At 44.8% G+C, this 16108-nt stretch overlaps 1 protein-coding gene across 1 annotated transcript; it reads left to right on the top strand.

Moving 5' to 3' along the window:
* Positions 1–430: 430 nt before the first annotated feature.
* LOC146434198 (tenascin-N-like) lies at positions 431–16030 on the top strand. The gene is given in 10 exon segments (XM_085067291.1): positions 431–523; positions 525–621; positions 4675–4948; positions 5871–6051; positions 6053–6134; positions 9157–9287; positions 9812–9944; positions 11040–11191; positions 12048–12147; positions 12808–16030. Coding segments are annotated over 10 exon segments (1398 nt in total). The 3' UTR covers positions 12963–16030.
* The last annotated feature ends 78 nt before the right edge of the window (positions 16031–16108 follow it).

The following is a 16108-nucleotide window of genomic DNA, read 5'->3' as shown; positions in this document are numbered from 1 at the left end:
CATGTCTGCAGCAGTGAGTTCTCCTCATAGTCTCTTCCCAGGACTGAATGAGGATGAGCCTGCTGAGGTTAAGTGGTTGAGTGTGCAAAGACTGTATATATGAACATTTAAATTCTTGAGAACTGAAACGCCATTTGGTTATCAGTTGGTATTATGCTGTCTGCTTATACTTGGCAAAAACAGTGAAAAGCTTGGTGATTTTGACATTTTTCTTGCTTCTAGCACAACAGGTGAGAACTGAGAGCCAGCAAACTCCAGAGCTGAACTGTTACTATGGATAAAACATAGCCTGTTGAAGCAATGATTGTGTTGTACTTGCTTGACTCTTCAGTTTGGCTGAGGAAATGGTCTATAGCCTCAGAGCAGGAAACTGGGCAGGGAACGAGCATAGTTTAGCAACTATCTGTCTTCTATTTACCTTTTTGTGCTGATGCTCCTTCCCTACATCCCTCTGCTGTCTTTCCCACTCCTGTCTGCAGTCAATGCCATCTGGCTGACAGAGGAGAAGGAGTACTGCCTGGAAAATGGAGTGGGAGAATCCGCCGACAGATGTGGATTATTACAAGCTGAAGTTCAGATCCGTGGTGGAGATGGATGAGAAGAAGGTCATGGTGCCTAAGAGCTGATACATCCATTTGGGTATTCCAAACTGAGCAGGAGCAGGGCAGGAATGTGGCAGGAATGATTGACAGTTGGACTGTAGTCCTGAGACAATTCTTCTCTCATATGTGAATGTCCAGTGAGATCTATTGGGGTTCCCCTATCCCATAAGGATGAGAGTCTCCACAAGGAGAAAGCTATGCTCTGTGGATAGCAAGTTTCCAGGCATTCAATTTAGTTCTGTCCTTGTTAGGAAAAAAGTAATTTTTCTGTTTCAGAGCTGATATTATGGAAATCCCCATGAGCAACAGTCAATATGCCCTAAGGGCAAGCCTAGACCAAAGGTGCTATCAAAGCATTGAAAGGACAAAGGAAATTGGATAGAAATCTAAACTTTATGTTCCCCTCTGCTACAAACATAGAGCTGGATAAACTAAACAAAACAGCTTTCTTCAAGGAAAGATGCTGTCTTCATGCATGACCTGCAGCCAGGTCTGCTTATACCTTGTTTGAGCTTGCCTACATTGTGTATTAAACACTAAACCTAGGCCTAACTTGGTCTTTTGCTTTGATTTTTTACAGTAACTTCACCCTTAACTTGACTAACAGCTCCATCCCAACACAGGATAAGTGTAGTAAGCTAGCCTCTGTATGGAATAACAACCCTGTTGGCTAATTGACTCTTAAAAAAAAAAAAAAGGCTGAATATTTCTGAGGTATTCGATTGCAAAAGAGAGCTTGAAGAATTTAAAACTCTCATTCTACTTATAAGATTCTGGAATTTCTGAAATTCATCTCTTACAAAAGTGTAGGCATGCTGCTTCCAAAGACTGAAAAATCCCATATCAGGCCTGACATTCCTGAGGTTGTTGTGTAAGTTATTCCATGAAAATAAAGTTTATTTGAAACAACAGAACCTACAACCTCCACATTGTCATTCTAAGGCTATTCTTCTGCCCTGTGTAGATTCTGTTTATTTGGAACACCCTTGATTTGTGTTTTCAAGCTGTTCTTGACAGACATGGGGGTTGCAAAACTTCTTAAAAAGGGAAAAAAATCCCAAATGCTCATATTCTTATGTAACCCCTGGAATTTAGGAGATGCAACTAAGACAAATACCAGCTACTTCAAGAGCTACCATCAAGCTCTGATTCATCAGCTAAAATAGCAAAACCTTGGGGGAGTTTGAGAGACAGGTCTGCAGGAAAGGCAGAAAGTGAGGAGCAGCAGATGGCTGACAGTGGAGGCAGAGAAAGGGTAGGCACTGTACTTGGAGCTGGGAGAGGGCAAGCCAGAAGGTAATCCTCAAGTTGGTACCTATGGAAGGTGAGACAGGTTGCCTGCAAGCTCCGTCTGCAGAAAGAAATGGAAAGTTTCATCTAAATGGTAGAACATTCCTTCTTTCTCCTGGTTTCTCATGGATGCCTTTCTTCAAAGGCTGTAGGTGGAAACCTAAGTGAGTATTTTAGCTGGCAAAAGCAGTAAGGCAAAAATGAAGATTTGTACAGGGAATGGTTTGAGTTTAAAGGGACATTAAAGATCTTATAACCCAACTCCCTGCCATGGGCAGGGACACTTTGCACTATCCCAGGTTGCTCCAAACCCCATCCAACCTGGCCTTGGACACTTCAGGGTTGAGTCAGCCACAACTTCTCTGTAATTCTTATTAGTGTGGCCGAACAGTTCTCCAGCTCAGCTTAAGACTCTGAGTCCTGTTGTGGACAGGCTCTATGGCAAGGGACCTGTTACTAGCAGTACAGGGAACAGTCCACCACAGCCAAAACTAAAACCACAAAACCACCTGGAAAGTGTAATTCATGCCTTGCCCTTAAAATGCCATAACTCATATCCAAGTGTTTCTTTGGGTGACTGTTGTAGCATTTCCCAACAGGACAGAAGGCTCATACACATTTCAGACAGATAATCATGACAAAGTGTTTGTTAAAAACAAAGAATGTGTTTATTTGGATCACAACATGAATTAAGAAACATGGGAAATCAGATCTCCCAGTGTATTTAGTTGCTGTCCTTTGGTGGCAGGGAGTCTCCATTGGAAGGGTCTGAGGCAGCTGAGTCTGCAGCTGGATTAGGAAACTTCTTGAACCACCATCTTAATGAATTTTTACAATCCAGCCATCCATGTGTGACTGTGAGTACAGAGGCAGTTTCCACTTACTATTGATGAATGTATTATCTATGTGCAATCTGCATTTCTTCACAAAAATTACCTAGGGGACTGTTTGGGGTGCTCCACTCAGGATGTTAACCAACACATTTAAGCATGTAAATTGGACTAGATACAACAGGAGATGCCTGGGGGGAATTTGTGGGACTGTCAGAAGCTCCCATGAGGGGATTAATCAAATGCTTAATGATGAAGCTCAGTCAATCCCCTACTTTTAACTTGGCTCATTGTCTCAAGCCAGCCCATGTTGTCCCTGGTACAGATGACTGTCAGGGCAGCTCCTGGACCATGCAGGGAGTTAAGTAGTGGAAAGCACTGCATATGCAGAGCAGCACAGCCCATACGCAGCTGCAGTGCAATTGGAACTAAAGAACAAACTTGATTTTCATATCACACAAGAAAATAATTTGCTTGGTTTTTCTTGCCACAGGTGAGCATCTCATACATGCTAACGGGCTGAGCTGTGATTATTCAAATTCCCAATTCCCAGCATGTGCTGCTTTAGGGTGGCACAAACAAGCCTCAGCATCTTTCATTAAAACAAAAAGTAATGTATTTTCATCTCACAAAAGAGCTGAGATTAGTACGTGCAGGTGGAAAATCACAACTTTTTCCATAACTAATGTGTAGTAAATCACAGTGCAGCTAAGCTAGTGTGTGGTAAATTACACTGTGGCTGTGGTGCATTTGTACCCTGGAGTTTAGAGCCCCCAGCAGAATAAGAAATGCTGTTCCAATAATTTGGGAGACATCTGCAAGACCTACTTTGCTCAAGCTGCTAAGATTTGTTTAGCAGTTCAGTGAACTAAAAAAATCCTAACCAACCAAACAAAAAAACCCTCATTCTCTGTAAAGGTCATGGGTTGTAGGGCTGTCCTCAGAGGGCCACATTACTGCAGGCTGTGTTGTGATAAGAACTTAGGACTCCTGAATGTTGTGTTTCCATCTGAGAATGGGACAGGGGATGGATTGTAACGGTGAGAGGAGTTTGAAAGTGACAGCTGCATTTCACAAATTCTGAGCAGGTGATTTGGTTGTTGGTTTTTTTTTTTGTTAATTCCCAGAATAACCCAGGCAAGATGTTGTGATCTTCAGAAAGCAAAAGACAGTAACACCATATTCTGTCTGGGGTCCATCTCTGCACAGTCAGTGGCTGTCTTTTTGTTGCTTCCGAAGATCCCTGTTCTCATAGCTGTGAGGAGAAGACCTAAACCCCAGCTGAAATACGTCCGGATTGGGCAACCCCCAGCTTGCTAGTTCTCAGGCCCATCCTTGCCAAGAAATAAAGGGTGAGAGGTGGAAGAAGTCAGCAGGGCCCTTGAGGGGAAGGAGTAAGAGTAGCCTTGTTTGAACACCCATGTTTTTCACTCTCAGCTGTCCCACAGAAACCAGCAGCCCAGCTCACCCTGTGCAGGGCAGAGGGACAACTGACCCTGCCAAAGCTCAGCCACCTTGGCACTGACATGCAGATATGGTTACCAATGTATAAAGAACAGCAGGACATAGAAGCAGTTAGCACTCTTATTGTATCTTCCTTGCACTTTATCCAGCAAATACGATTTGGCTCCAACAATATCCAGTGGTGACTCACTTAAGTAGTGGTTATTTACCCTGCATGATCAAAACTCAGTTTACAGCTAAAGATTAAACTTCTGTTAGATTTACCAGTTTGGGCTGGAGAAAAAAAACCAAGCGAGCTTTTGGATACACAGAACCCCTTTTAGGTCTTTAGACATAGAATCATTTCCCAAATTTCATCTGTTTTTCCAAATGGATTTGATTGTCTAATAAAACACACTACCTCTGGCTATAAAACTTGTGTTGTCTGTGTCTTTAGACCATTGTGATTACTACAGCACTATACTAAAAATTCAAGTAATTATGCCTTTTTCTTATTGAAATTGACAGCCCAAGTGAGATGCTGACTGACCAAGTGACAGAGGATGCAGTTACTGTTTCCTGGAACATAGTCCAGACTTCAATAGACAGATGCAGAGTGAGCTACACCTCAGCTAGTGGGGACACAGAGAAGGAGGTGGAAAAAGACAAGAATGTCACAACTTTGGCAGGACTGAAGGCAGGCATAGAATATGTCATTTAAATCTGGGCAGAGAAAGGAGAACAGCAGAGCAAGAAGGCCAGCACTTGGGCTGTGACAGGTAAGTGGGCCATAGATTTTGTTGAGTGTAAATTGTTTGAGCCTGGATAAATTCTCTTAACTATCCTTAATTCCATTTGTATAATCAAGGTTTTTGCTTTCAGAAGTTGTCTGCATCGCTAGGCTGAAGCCTGCCTGATTGGCAGAGGACACTGCTAATGCTTCCTCAAATGAGGGAGAGATGGGGCAGGACACAGGTCTTACTATCCAGATTAGTTTGAAATAGATGTGGTGTGCATCATCTGTGTCTGGGCTGGAAAAGGAAGCAAGCAGAGAAAGAGGGTAGGCAAAACCACTGTCATGAGTAACCTGTGGAAATGTTAGAGTGTGATTTTACAGCTGTGGAAGGAGGAATGTTGTTTCACATGGTAAGGTAGCTATGATTATGCTCTTCTTTGGCCCCTTCTTTCACTGAGGGCTTCCTTCTCAGTCATAATGTGGAGAAAGTGCAGGCACCTCTCAGTTCAAGAAGAGATATTTGTGGGAGGGGTTTTTAAAGGGGAGCAGACTGTTGGTGCTCCCTCAGGCTTTCACATCTTTGTGTCACTGTATCCACATCATCCAGGAATCCAGAGCCATGAATTCTCCCAAATAACTAGTCTAATGGATCTCTGTTAAGGTTCCTAAGAACTTAGGTTTGACATAGTCTCACATTTCAGCTGGATGTTCTTCTGCACAATCATTCTTCCTGTACCTCTACTTGATATTTTACTCCTGTGGGCTTTGTCTAGCTGTGCCGCAGTGCCTTACCGCGTTGTGCTCCACTTCTGCATTGTGGATAGCAAGTGTGGTGATTAGCCACCAGTAAACCCACAGATGAGTTAGTCCTTGCCATCCTTTGTTTCCTCAGGTAGCATCATGGGGCTTTGGAAAACAAAGAGGAGTGTGTATGTTTTTTTTTTTTTTGCTCTGCATTTTATTTCACAGAAATAGCCCAAAGAATCTGGTAACTGACCAAGTGACAGAGGACTCAACCACCATCTCCTGGAGCACAGTCCAAATTCCTGCAAACAGGTATATCATGAGCTACACTTCTGCTGATGGGCACACCAGGGAAATAGAAGTGCAGAAGGACAGGAGCATCACCACCCTGCCAGGACTGAAGTCAGGCAGGCATGAAGTTCACCATCCATTTCTGGGCAGAGCTGGGGAACAGGGAGAGCAAGAAGGCAAGCACTGACACTCTGACAGGTAACGTGGGCAGAAGGGAAAGGAAATGGGGTGGAAGTTGTGCGTTGACACAGGCAGGCATCTGTAACAACCACAAAACCATGGCTGAAATGCAAAGAGTAAATTTATTTCAATGCTTCACTAACTGGAGGATCCCAGAGCAACACCTGGGCAGACACACAAGCAGGTATGCTGGCACCATTAGGCTCAATCCCATTTATCAAACACCCATGCACATGTCATTTACCACCATGCTGTGATCTCCTCTGGGTTTTTTCATGATCGCTGAGCTTTGATCTCCTCTCTTACAAAACAGGGAGCTTAAGTCTGTGAGAGTGCCTCCTAGTCTCTCCAAACACCTACATTATCTCTACAAAACAGGGAGCTTAAGTCTGTGAGAGTGCCTCCTAGTCTCTCCAAACACCTACATTATCTCTACACAGAAATACTACTTCTCAAAACAGGCAGAGGATAAACAGCAGTAGCCATAATATATGGGGTTTCCTACGCTGTTGTTTGCCAGGCCTGGGCATTCCCAGCTGCAAGGTCACTGAATGTATCACCCTCCTCACCATTCTTCCACTTTAAACCATTTCCTCCCAACAGAAGGACCCTGCTCTCTTGTTATTTTATGTTTTATGAGCTCTCTTTGCATTACTGCACAGTGGTAAACCCACTTAAATCATTAAATTTAGTAATTTAAATACATACATACAGGCTACCATGACAGAGACTGCTGTTATAGATGTTTATAGAAGAGGCAGATGTCATAATGCAAGAGTAATGGCAGCTGATGGTCCTTATTTCACTAGTCCTTAATCAAAAGCATGCAGTGCTTTGTGTGCTGCTATCAAGCCTAACAACAACAGGTTTAACAACCAAAATGAAACCATTTTAGAATTGGAGACAGTTAAAAATAATGGCCTGCCCTTTGACTTGTGACCTGAGGCCAGTCCTAGGAGACTGCTAGGCAGGCTTAAATCTATGCTGCTCATTTAGTCATGAGGATTGTGATGTCCTGGGAACATGCAGGGTTACTCTATATCCATTGACCTTGCTAATGTACTTTTTCAAGTTTATGAATCCAGCTGGTGTGAGATACAGCAGTTGAAGCTTGGATTTAGGGCAAGATGCCAAAGAGCTCCCCAGTACTTACAAAGATCAAGGGCTGCTGATGGGGACAAATCTTGAGGCTGAAAAACTGAACCTGTCTGGAGCCAGAAATTCAAGGGAGAGTTCCAGCAAATTGAAATGTTTTTTTTTCTCTTGAACAGGTATTAAAATGGAGGCACCTCGAAATTTCACATGAAGTGAAACTGCTGGGAGAGGGAAGGCATTTAACATTATTAGTGATACTTTTGAAATATGCACACCAAAAAAAAGATACCTCTGCTAAAATAATACAACTTCTGAGGAAAAAAGAATACATTTTCTCACTCAAGGTGCTGGCTGATTACTCCCTAACATTAAAAATGGCTGTAACAGGGTCCTGCCCTGTGGTGGCCTCCTGCACCCATGAGAACTGTCAGCTGCCTTTGAGGGCACTGCTGTGAGACTGCAGCCTCTCTCCTTCCCATCTCTTGCTTCTTAGGATGGATTGGTACCTCTTAGCTCCCTCTCCTGTCCAGCTGGAGGTACACACGTAGTGAATTTCTCTGAGGTTGTTTCTGGCACTTTTCACTTAAAGCAATTTTTTAGTGCTCTCCCTAATGAAGCACAAGTTCATTAGATAAGGGACTATTACTTAACTCATGAGCCTAGGGTGAGGTGCTCTTTGGTTGTAATGAATAGACAGCGTTTTAAACAACATGGGGTGTGAACTAGAGTGCTACTGTCCGTGCTCTTATATTTGGTGTTTTGATTTCTTCTTCTGTGCCCTTTTATCTGCTTTAAGCAGTAACACTGTGCTTGAGGAGTGCGGCATTTCCTGGGAGGAGCCACCCTACTCAACTCTTCTCACTTCTCTAAGACAGACAAACCATGTCTTTGTGTTTTTCTGTGGTCATTTAATGACTGCATTATTTCACTGATGTGTTATAATTGTTGTTATGCTTATCCTCATAGCATTCTTCAAGGCCTGGGAGGTTTTGTATCCTGGTTATACAGAGAACACAGACAACAACGTGCACATAGTCGTCCAGGGAGATTTGTGGAAAAGCAGGGAATTGAGATAAATTATTCATTTATAGTTCACTATAAACTCAGGTGTACTTCAGGGTTGGAGCACTCTTCCATGGAGGCCAGCACTGCCCACCAAGGGCCTCTTCTGTAAAACTTGGAAAGCCAGTAAAACCTTACTCAGCAAATTGCTTCCTTAAGATGTTCCCAAAATATATAGAATATAGCAAGCACAGGATGAAGATTAGGTAGATGCTGCTTGCAGTGTTGTTACTTTCAACACAGATTGAAAAATCCTGAGGGAAGCACTGCAGCCACCTTGTTGGCACCTCATAAGACACTTTTTGACAATTGCTGTGAACTGGCATTGCATTAAAATATTTCTGCTCTCTTCATGCTGGCCTTGGGCAGTCTGACTGCTCAAGAAAAGCCTGGCCACATCTTTGATGCCAGTGAAGGAACTGGTGTCCCATATCCAGCACAGACTGAACTGTAAAGCTCTGGGTTTCTTTGTATTCCTGCATTTACTGAAGACTGAAGCATGACAACATTCTTCATCTGCAGTAGGCGAACAAAGGGAGAGACTCTCAGCAGGCCACATCAGAGCTGTGCTCCAGGACTGGGGCATAGAGCCTAAACCTGTCCTATCTGTGAGTGCTCCTCAGAGATGAGCCTGATGGAGACTCCCCAGGCAGACATGCAGGGAGCTCCTGGACACTGCACAGTTGAGCCAGTTTGCTTGGCTTACAGAACATCCCAGATCAGATCTGGAAAAGGCCTTCCAGTGTTTGGTCTTGGCTTCTGCTGCTTGCTAGCTATGAAGGCCACTGGGTGACTTTCAGGCAACTGCAGTTCAGCCCAGGAGCTGCACTACAGTTTGTGTCTTTCATTTATGCAATGGGACTTGACTTTTCTTTTTGAATAGAGATTGATCCTCCCAAGAATCCCCATGTATCAGATGTGGCTTCTTCTACTGGTGTAGTTACCTGGACTCCTCCTGCAGCACAGATTGATGGCCATTCTCTGACTTAGCTGGGTGAAGATGGTACAAGCAAGGTACAAATTCAGTGAATTCCTGAGACCTGTAGACCCCACTGAAATAATCCCTGTGATTATGGACTCTGCCAGTTGAGACCTGTGGTTATGTGGACCACAGAAAAACAATTTTGAGGGACAATCTATGCTATCTGTGATCTAGGGAGGGAGAGCTCTAGAAAGGCAATGTCTTGCTGTCATGAGTAGAAGCTGTGGAGGGACTTGGTGACAGTGGACTCCTCTTCCCAACAGATCTTCAGGTGCAGAAAACATGGTTGCCTCTTTTCTACATTGTTATTACCTGGAAGGGCAGCACTCACCAGGGGCAGGGTGTCCTCAGTGTCCTTGGAGTGTTTCTTGAGACCTTGCCCCAAATCTTCCTTTTGAGGAGATGGACTTCATGTTTCAGGGATACATGATGAATTTGCCTATCTGAACCTTGCAAGAAAAGCCTGTAAATGCACATGGGGTATGAGGCACAGTGGTCCAGAGAAACTAAATGCTGTTCTGAGCTGGGTTGAGCTTTGATCTCTGTCACTTGGCAGGAAGTACATCTGGGTCTCAGCAAACAATGGTTTGTGCTGGAAGGGCTGGGACAATGAGTGAGCTACACTGTCTCTGTGATGGCCTACAAGGGAGATCATCAGAGCAGAAAGACAGAGAGTAGCTTCTCAACAGGTAGGAACTGGCCTTGGATGTTGCATTTTCCCCTGTGCTCTGCAGCTGTTGCCCATCACAGTAGAGATCAAAGACAGAGTTTGTGTCCTACAGATGCACAGGGAAACTGTGACCATAAGCAAACCATTTAGCAAATCAATGGTGTTACTCCTGGTTGAGTGTCTGTTCTAAGCCACACCATCTGGAGGCTCAGTAACACAGCTCAACAGTGTGAGTGGAGATTGCCCACGCTGGTCACCAGTGCTGGCAAGCCTTTCTAGCCAAGTGCAGGACAAAGCCTGCTGATGAGCTGCCAGTGGGCAGGAGAGGGGATGATATGCAGGAGATCTTTCTGCACATCCTAGTAATGGCAGGGCACAGCAGTATAAGTAATCTCAGGGCCTTGGGTAGCTGCCCAGGTTGTTCAGAGGTCAGGAAACACACACTAGAGGGGCAGCAAATCAAACATTTCGTTCCAGCATGCTGTGGGAGCCTCTCATACTGTGCCAATGCCCACAGGGATTGTGGATTAACTGTGAAATGCAGAGAAGTTAAAGTCCCTATTTTCTGCCACTCCCACTTCTACAAACAAGGGCTCCTATTCCCACTCTTATTGCATGCCAAGGCTTTGTCTTTTTATATGGGCTGGACAAGGGGCAACTGTTTTAAACTGACAGAGGACAGGTTTAGATTAGAGATCAGGAAGAAATTGCTTACTCGGAGGGTGGTGAGGCATTAGCACAGGTTGCCCACAGAGGCTGTGGCTGCCCCATCCCTCAAAGTGTTGAAGGATGGATGGGGCCCTGAGCAACCTGATCCAGTGAGTGGCATCCCTGCCATGGCAGGGGTTTGGCATAAGATGAGCTTTAAGGTTCCTCCCAACCCAAACCATTCTAGGATTCTATGGTTCTATCTCTTGCAGCCTTTGGGGGCCCTATCCATGTGCCAGCTCCCAGGCAGTGGGGAGGGCTGACAGCTGCTGCCTGCTTGTGCAGCTGGGCACTGTGAGTGCACAGCAGGGGCTGCTGCTTTCTTCCAGTACCATAGGAGCTTCCCAAGGTGAAGTACCTCCTCCTGCTTTGCTGATGGACAGTTTTGCCCACTCTGTTCTCACAGTGAGCTTCCCCTGTCAGTATCCCACAGACTGCAGCAAGGTGCAGCAGAACAGAAATGCCTCCAGCAGTGTGCACACCATATACCTGAGTGGGGGTGGCAGCAGGACACTGCAGGTGCACTGTGACATGAGCACTGATGGATGTGGGTGGATAGTGAGTGAGGTTCTGCTCCTCTTCATGCTTTTTGATGAATGTAATCACATAGACGTGACACAGATGTTAGTTTAGGCTCCTTTCACTCTGCTGCAGTCTTGTGTTTCAGCTTCTTCCTGAATGGAGTAGCATGTTTTAGGGAGTGTAGTGGATGCTGACGTACCCACAGTCTAGGGTTATATGTACAGTTAATGCAGTTCAGCTGATGCCTGTTAGTATTTTCATTGCTAGTGCTGTGAGCATGCACCTCAACTCTGGCCACACAGGATGTGTTGAGTGACTCAAAGGAATCTGAAGGCAGAAGCATGGATGCTTTGAGGTGGGGAGTGTGTGTGAATGTGGAGGAGTGAGTCTGAGGTTTTCTGATAGAAATCTCCCTAAACAACCAGAGAAAAACATTACCTTTTTCACCTTTCAGTGATAAATTATTTTCTCCACTGAAATAAACTGTTGTATGTTACTGCCAAGCCCCTCCTATCTTAGTGAAGTTTAGAAACCCAAAGGCCTTGTGGATCTTGTCTCTAAGCTTGTTTTGTGTAAATGTTTATATCATGCTCAGATTTGTGGGAAGCAAACTGTAACATTTGTACAATTAAGTATTTGCCCCAGTGCTTACGTGCAGCCAGAAAATGGAAATGGATTCCTGTGTGTACTGTGCTCAGGTGAAGTGTACCATCATAAAATTTGGACTCAATGATCTTAGAGGTCTTTTCCAACCTTAATGATTCTATGATCAGCTAGGCTGCCTGTTCCTGTGTGCTTCACATTTTTGTCTGGATGAGTATTTCTCATCCCCATCCTCCTTGTCTCTCCTCATCCTCTCATGAGTGCTCACTTCACAATCCTTGCTTTGAAGGTGTTTCAAAGGTGGAGCACCGGCAAGGTGGATTTCTGTCAACACTGGAAACCAAATTATATGGAAGGCTTTGGAAATCCCACTGGGAAATTTTGGCTTGGTACAGTACATGGGTGTGACCAGGAAAGGGCTGAAGTGGCTTTGTAAAAGCACTTAAATGCTGAAATACCTAATCTCCTGAGCATACAATCTTGACTGTCAGCTTGTGTGTCTTCCCTAGCAAAGCCAGTGAAGTATTGAGGCTTGTTAAATATTTCCACTGACATCTTTGGGCTTTGGAGCACTCCCAGTGCAAGCCAAACACTGGGTTCTGTTTATTTCAGACTTGTGTGTTCCTGTGGGAGGGGAAATAAATTTTATTTGTGAAAATGCTAAGACTAGGAGACTACACAAAACTTGGTGTAATCAGTCATTTTTTGTCTGTCTTGTTCTGCTAGCGAGCAATGTGTGAATCAGAGAATCCAGCATTAAATAGGGCAAGGTTTTTGGAATGAGAGCCTTTAAATGTTCTGGGAAAAACAATGTTGCAGTACAGCCACTCTTGTGCTGGTTAAGATTGTTTGTTTTCTCTGATATTTCTGTCTCTTACCAGAAACTGAGATAAGACAGCATAAACTTGGCAAATTGTCATGAAGCCTAAAGCAGGGAGGGAGGGGGCAGGAAATAACTCATTTAACCAAAATGGCTGTGGGGTGAGAATCTAAGAATGCAAAGGTGAACAGGCTTCTCTCTTTGAAGAGTAATTGTTTTTTATTTCTAGGTCTTGACAAGCTGCACAACCTCACGAGCAGCAGCTCCATCCTCTGTGAGCTCTGTGTGGATTTGTGGACAGCCAGTGAATCTGTCTATGCTGTCTATGAGTTCTTCCAGGTAGCCTCAGGCAGGGGTTGGGATTTACAGAGGCAGTGCTGGTGAGGAGGGCCTTGTACTCATACTGGCTCTGCACAGGGAAGCAAATGCTGGGATCTGTGTATTTGTTTTGCCAGTAGTGTGGGAGCTCCTTAGGTTGGATCAGATGTGGGTCTCTTTGAGGAGAAAAGTCTTCCTAGGGAGACTGAGAGTGCTCTCATGGGCCTGTCTCATGCTGAAGGCAGGCATGCTTGTTCATGGGGCAGAGTGGGCTCTGTGACCCAGGGAAATGCCAGCTGAAAAGGCAAGCTGGGAAGAGTTTCCATGTGGTAACCTGTGCTGATGGGGCAGCAGCTGAGACCCAAACAGGGTGAGCGTAAGGGCTGCCTTCATCCAGGCTCTGCTCACCATCCCAAATCTGCCTCTCTGTTCTGCTTGCTTGCAGACAATTAACAAAATTCTCTATGCGACTGTTCCATCTGCTCCCTTCTGCTTTTTCATCAGCAGTGTGGCAGGTAGTGATGCTGAAATGATAACACTTGTCATCCACCTCTAAAATGAGCATCTCTTGGAGTTAAACTGATTCTGCATGCTTTCCCTTGTGCCCCAGTGCATGGTTTCACATTTGACTGCTATTTTTTTTTTTCACTTTTTACTCACAGCCATAAAGGTGAGGTTTATTTTCTTTCCCTGAGAAGATATTAAAATTCTGAACCACCTGCTCCAGCCAGGGAAGAAGTATGAGCTCACCAAATGCTGCTTGCTCAAAGGTTTCCTTGTCTGAGCACACTGGGACATGGTTGTCCCATGTCTTAATGGCCTTTTTTATCGCAGTGCTAAGCTGAGTAATACTTTCTAAAGAATCCTTCCCAGACTTTGGAGAAAGTAATAAAATTATAAATAAAGGCAGTCTTAAAATACTTCTGTCTTCTTTGCTTTGGGGTGCTGGAATTATTTTTCTTCCTATTTAAACTAAGCATTTTGTGTGGAGCGGGAGCATTACCCAGGCCTGGAGTGGAGCTGTGCAGATTAGGTCTTTGAGGTCTGCTCCAAAACAAGGATGGGGATTGTGATCTCTTTGTGACTTAAGTCTGTGAAGCACTTAACTGATCTGTGCTTGCTAGCACCTGTCTGAGGACAGCAAGCTAGAGAGTTGTCTCTCAAAGGTGAGGACTAAATTCTTCATAATACCTTCAGGGCTGTCCCTCGTGGGTGGGTGGGTGGGTGAGCAGAGACTCTTCTGAGCTGCATTAGGATATGCAGGCCCTGGTTTGGGGGAAGGAGGAGACTAATGGTGAGAGGAGTTGAAAGGAAAATTGCGCTTGAAGTGTTTTGCAGGCTCTGTGCTAAGAGCATGAGAGAAGGACATGGGAAAATGATGAGGGCTCTTTACTGTGAAGTGCTTTCTCCCTGTTGCCCACTTGTCTGTAGGCAAGGACAGGTTTCAGTTTGTTGTTCACTTAAAGGGCACAGTGAAGTCATCAGGAAGGTGACTGAGAGGGAGAGGAGGACTAGTCTCACACACAGCCACTCTAAAAGTAAGTGTGTGCTCTAATAAACAGCAGGCATGATTATTCCCTGTGACTTTTTCCTGTGCAGCAGCAAAACATAATCCCATCCTAAAACTGAACCCCACCTGGGAGCAGGGAATATTCTCTTAAGCAGTATAAGCTTTGTATTTGAACTAAAGGCAAATGAGACATCATATTTCTGAGTTTCTGAGGAGGGCTTATGTGTCACACCTCTCTTTCTCCAGGAAGGGAAAATGACAGCTGCTGGAAAACCACTGCAGAAAGTCAGTATTCCCGAACGGCCACAGGATGGCATTGTCTCTTCACGGAGGAGAGACTTCCCTGTATCCAGCTGGCCTCTGTGGAAGGACCTTTGTGGGATTAACCAGAGTATGTGCTACAGCCTGGGAGGCTGGGACTGCTCAGGTAATGCAGTTTGTTTGCCTTGAGGAACTGGCTGTTCTGGTTTCAAGGATCAGGATGGTTGGGGGTAGTCCCACAGAAATGTCATATCCTGTTACACCTTTGTCTTGGTGTAATATGCAGCCCTGTAACAGTGATGCTGGAGGGCCAATACATTCTTGAAACCTCTGCCTTGCTCTGAGATCACTTAGAAGTTTATATACTGATTTGCAACACACCCAAGGGCAGAATTTGAATCCCAGAAGGATCCTCACTGTTTTGGCATTGCTGTGTTGATGAGGATTATCCTGTCTCTGGGTCCTACCAGCCAGGACCCATCTGTTGTGATATATTTGTTATATCTGGGATCCCAGAGAAACGTTGCTGTGTTTCCCCAGGAGGAGGAGGGAGAGAATGCTTCTTCCCAAAGATACTGTGTTTCACAGGGTGTGATTTGGAGAGAAGACTGAAGTGTCTTACTGCACTGGACACTTGCATGGAAATCAGTTTTTACTTTTGATCACTGCTCCATGCTTTATTGGCTGAATAAATAATGGAATGGTCAGTGACGATCCTATTCTTCCATCATAGAGGGATTTAGTGGGCATTTTTGCTTCCCTTCAATCTTTAAACTGCTCCAGGATGCAAAACACCTCAGCCACTACATATTTCTAACATAGGACCCTGGAACTATCCTTTCCCCTTGCAGCCCATGCTACCCAGAACACCTGGCCCTAAATCCAGTGCCTGACATCTGGAGAGAAGAAAGGTGTGCACTGCTCCTTTCTTCTCCAGAAAGTGGGCCCCTGCCATTTCTCCCTGCTCTTCGCTGCAGTCCTGCACACCTCTTTCACCAGTCTCATCTGGAGCCTGAGCTCTGTGGGCAAAGGACAGCTTGGCGTCTCATCCAGCTGAGAAGCAGGTTTTTGTTTTTTGCCCTCATGGAAAGGCTCTGCCCAGCAAGCTGCAGACACCATGAAATACTTGTCTGATCAAAACCAACTGGGGTTAACTAGTCCACGCTGCTGATTCTCAGTAAGAAAAAACAAACCTTCTGCAGCCCATCTCCTACAGCACAAACACAGCATTTCTTCTTCCCACTACTTCTTGCCCTTTGGTAGAGAAGCTTGGCTGTGCTCATTAACATGGCAAGGCTATTAAACTTGATTAAGTTAAGCTGTTTCTTTAAGAAAACATCTCTGAGCTGCACAGCTGGCTGCAGGCAGAGACTGCACAGCCTCTGCCTGCTGAGCTCTGCCTGTCTCTTATCTAGGGCCAGGTCACAGATACAAGAAAGAT

The sequence above is a fragment of the Lichenostomus cassidix genome, chromosome 8 (genome assembly GCF_008360975.1).
Source record: "Lichenostomus cassidix isolate B80296 chromosome 8, HeHo_3.0, whole genome shotgun sequence".
In the NCBI taxonomy this organism is placed as follows: domain Eukaryota; kingdom Metazoa; phylum Chordata; class Aves; order Passeriformes; family Meliphagidae; genus Lichenostomus; species Lichenostomus cassidix.
The sequence above is the reverse complement of the archived record's forward strand: the minus strand, read 5'-3'. Positions and strand labels throughout refer to the sequence as shown.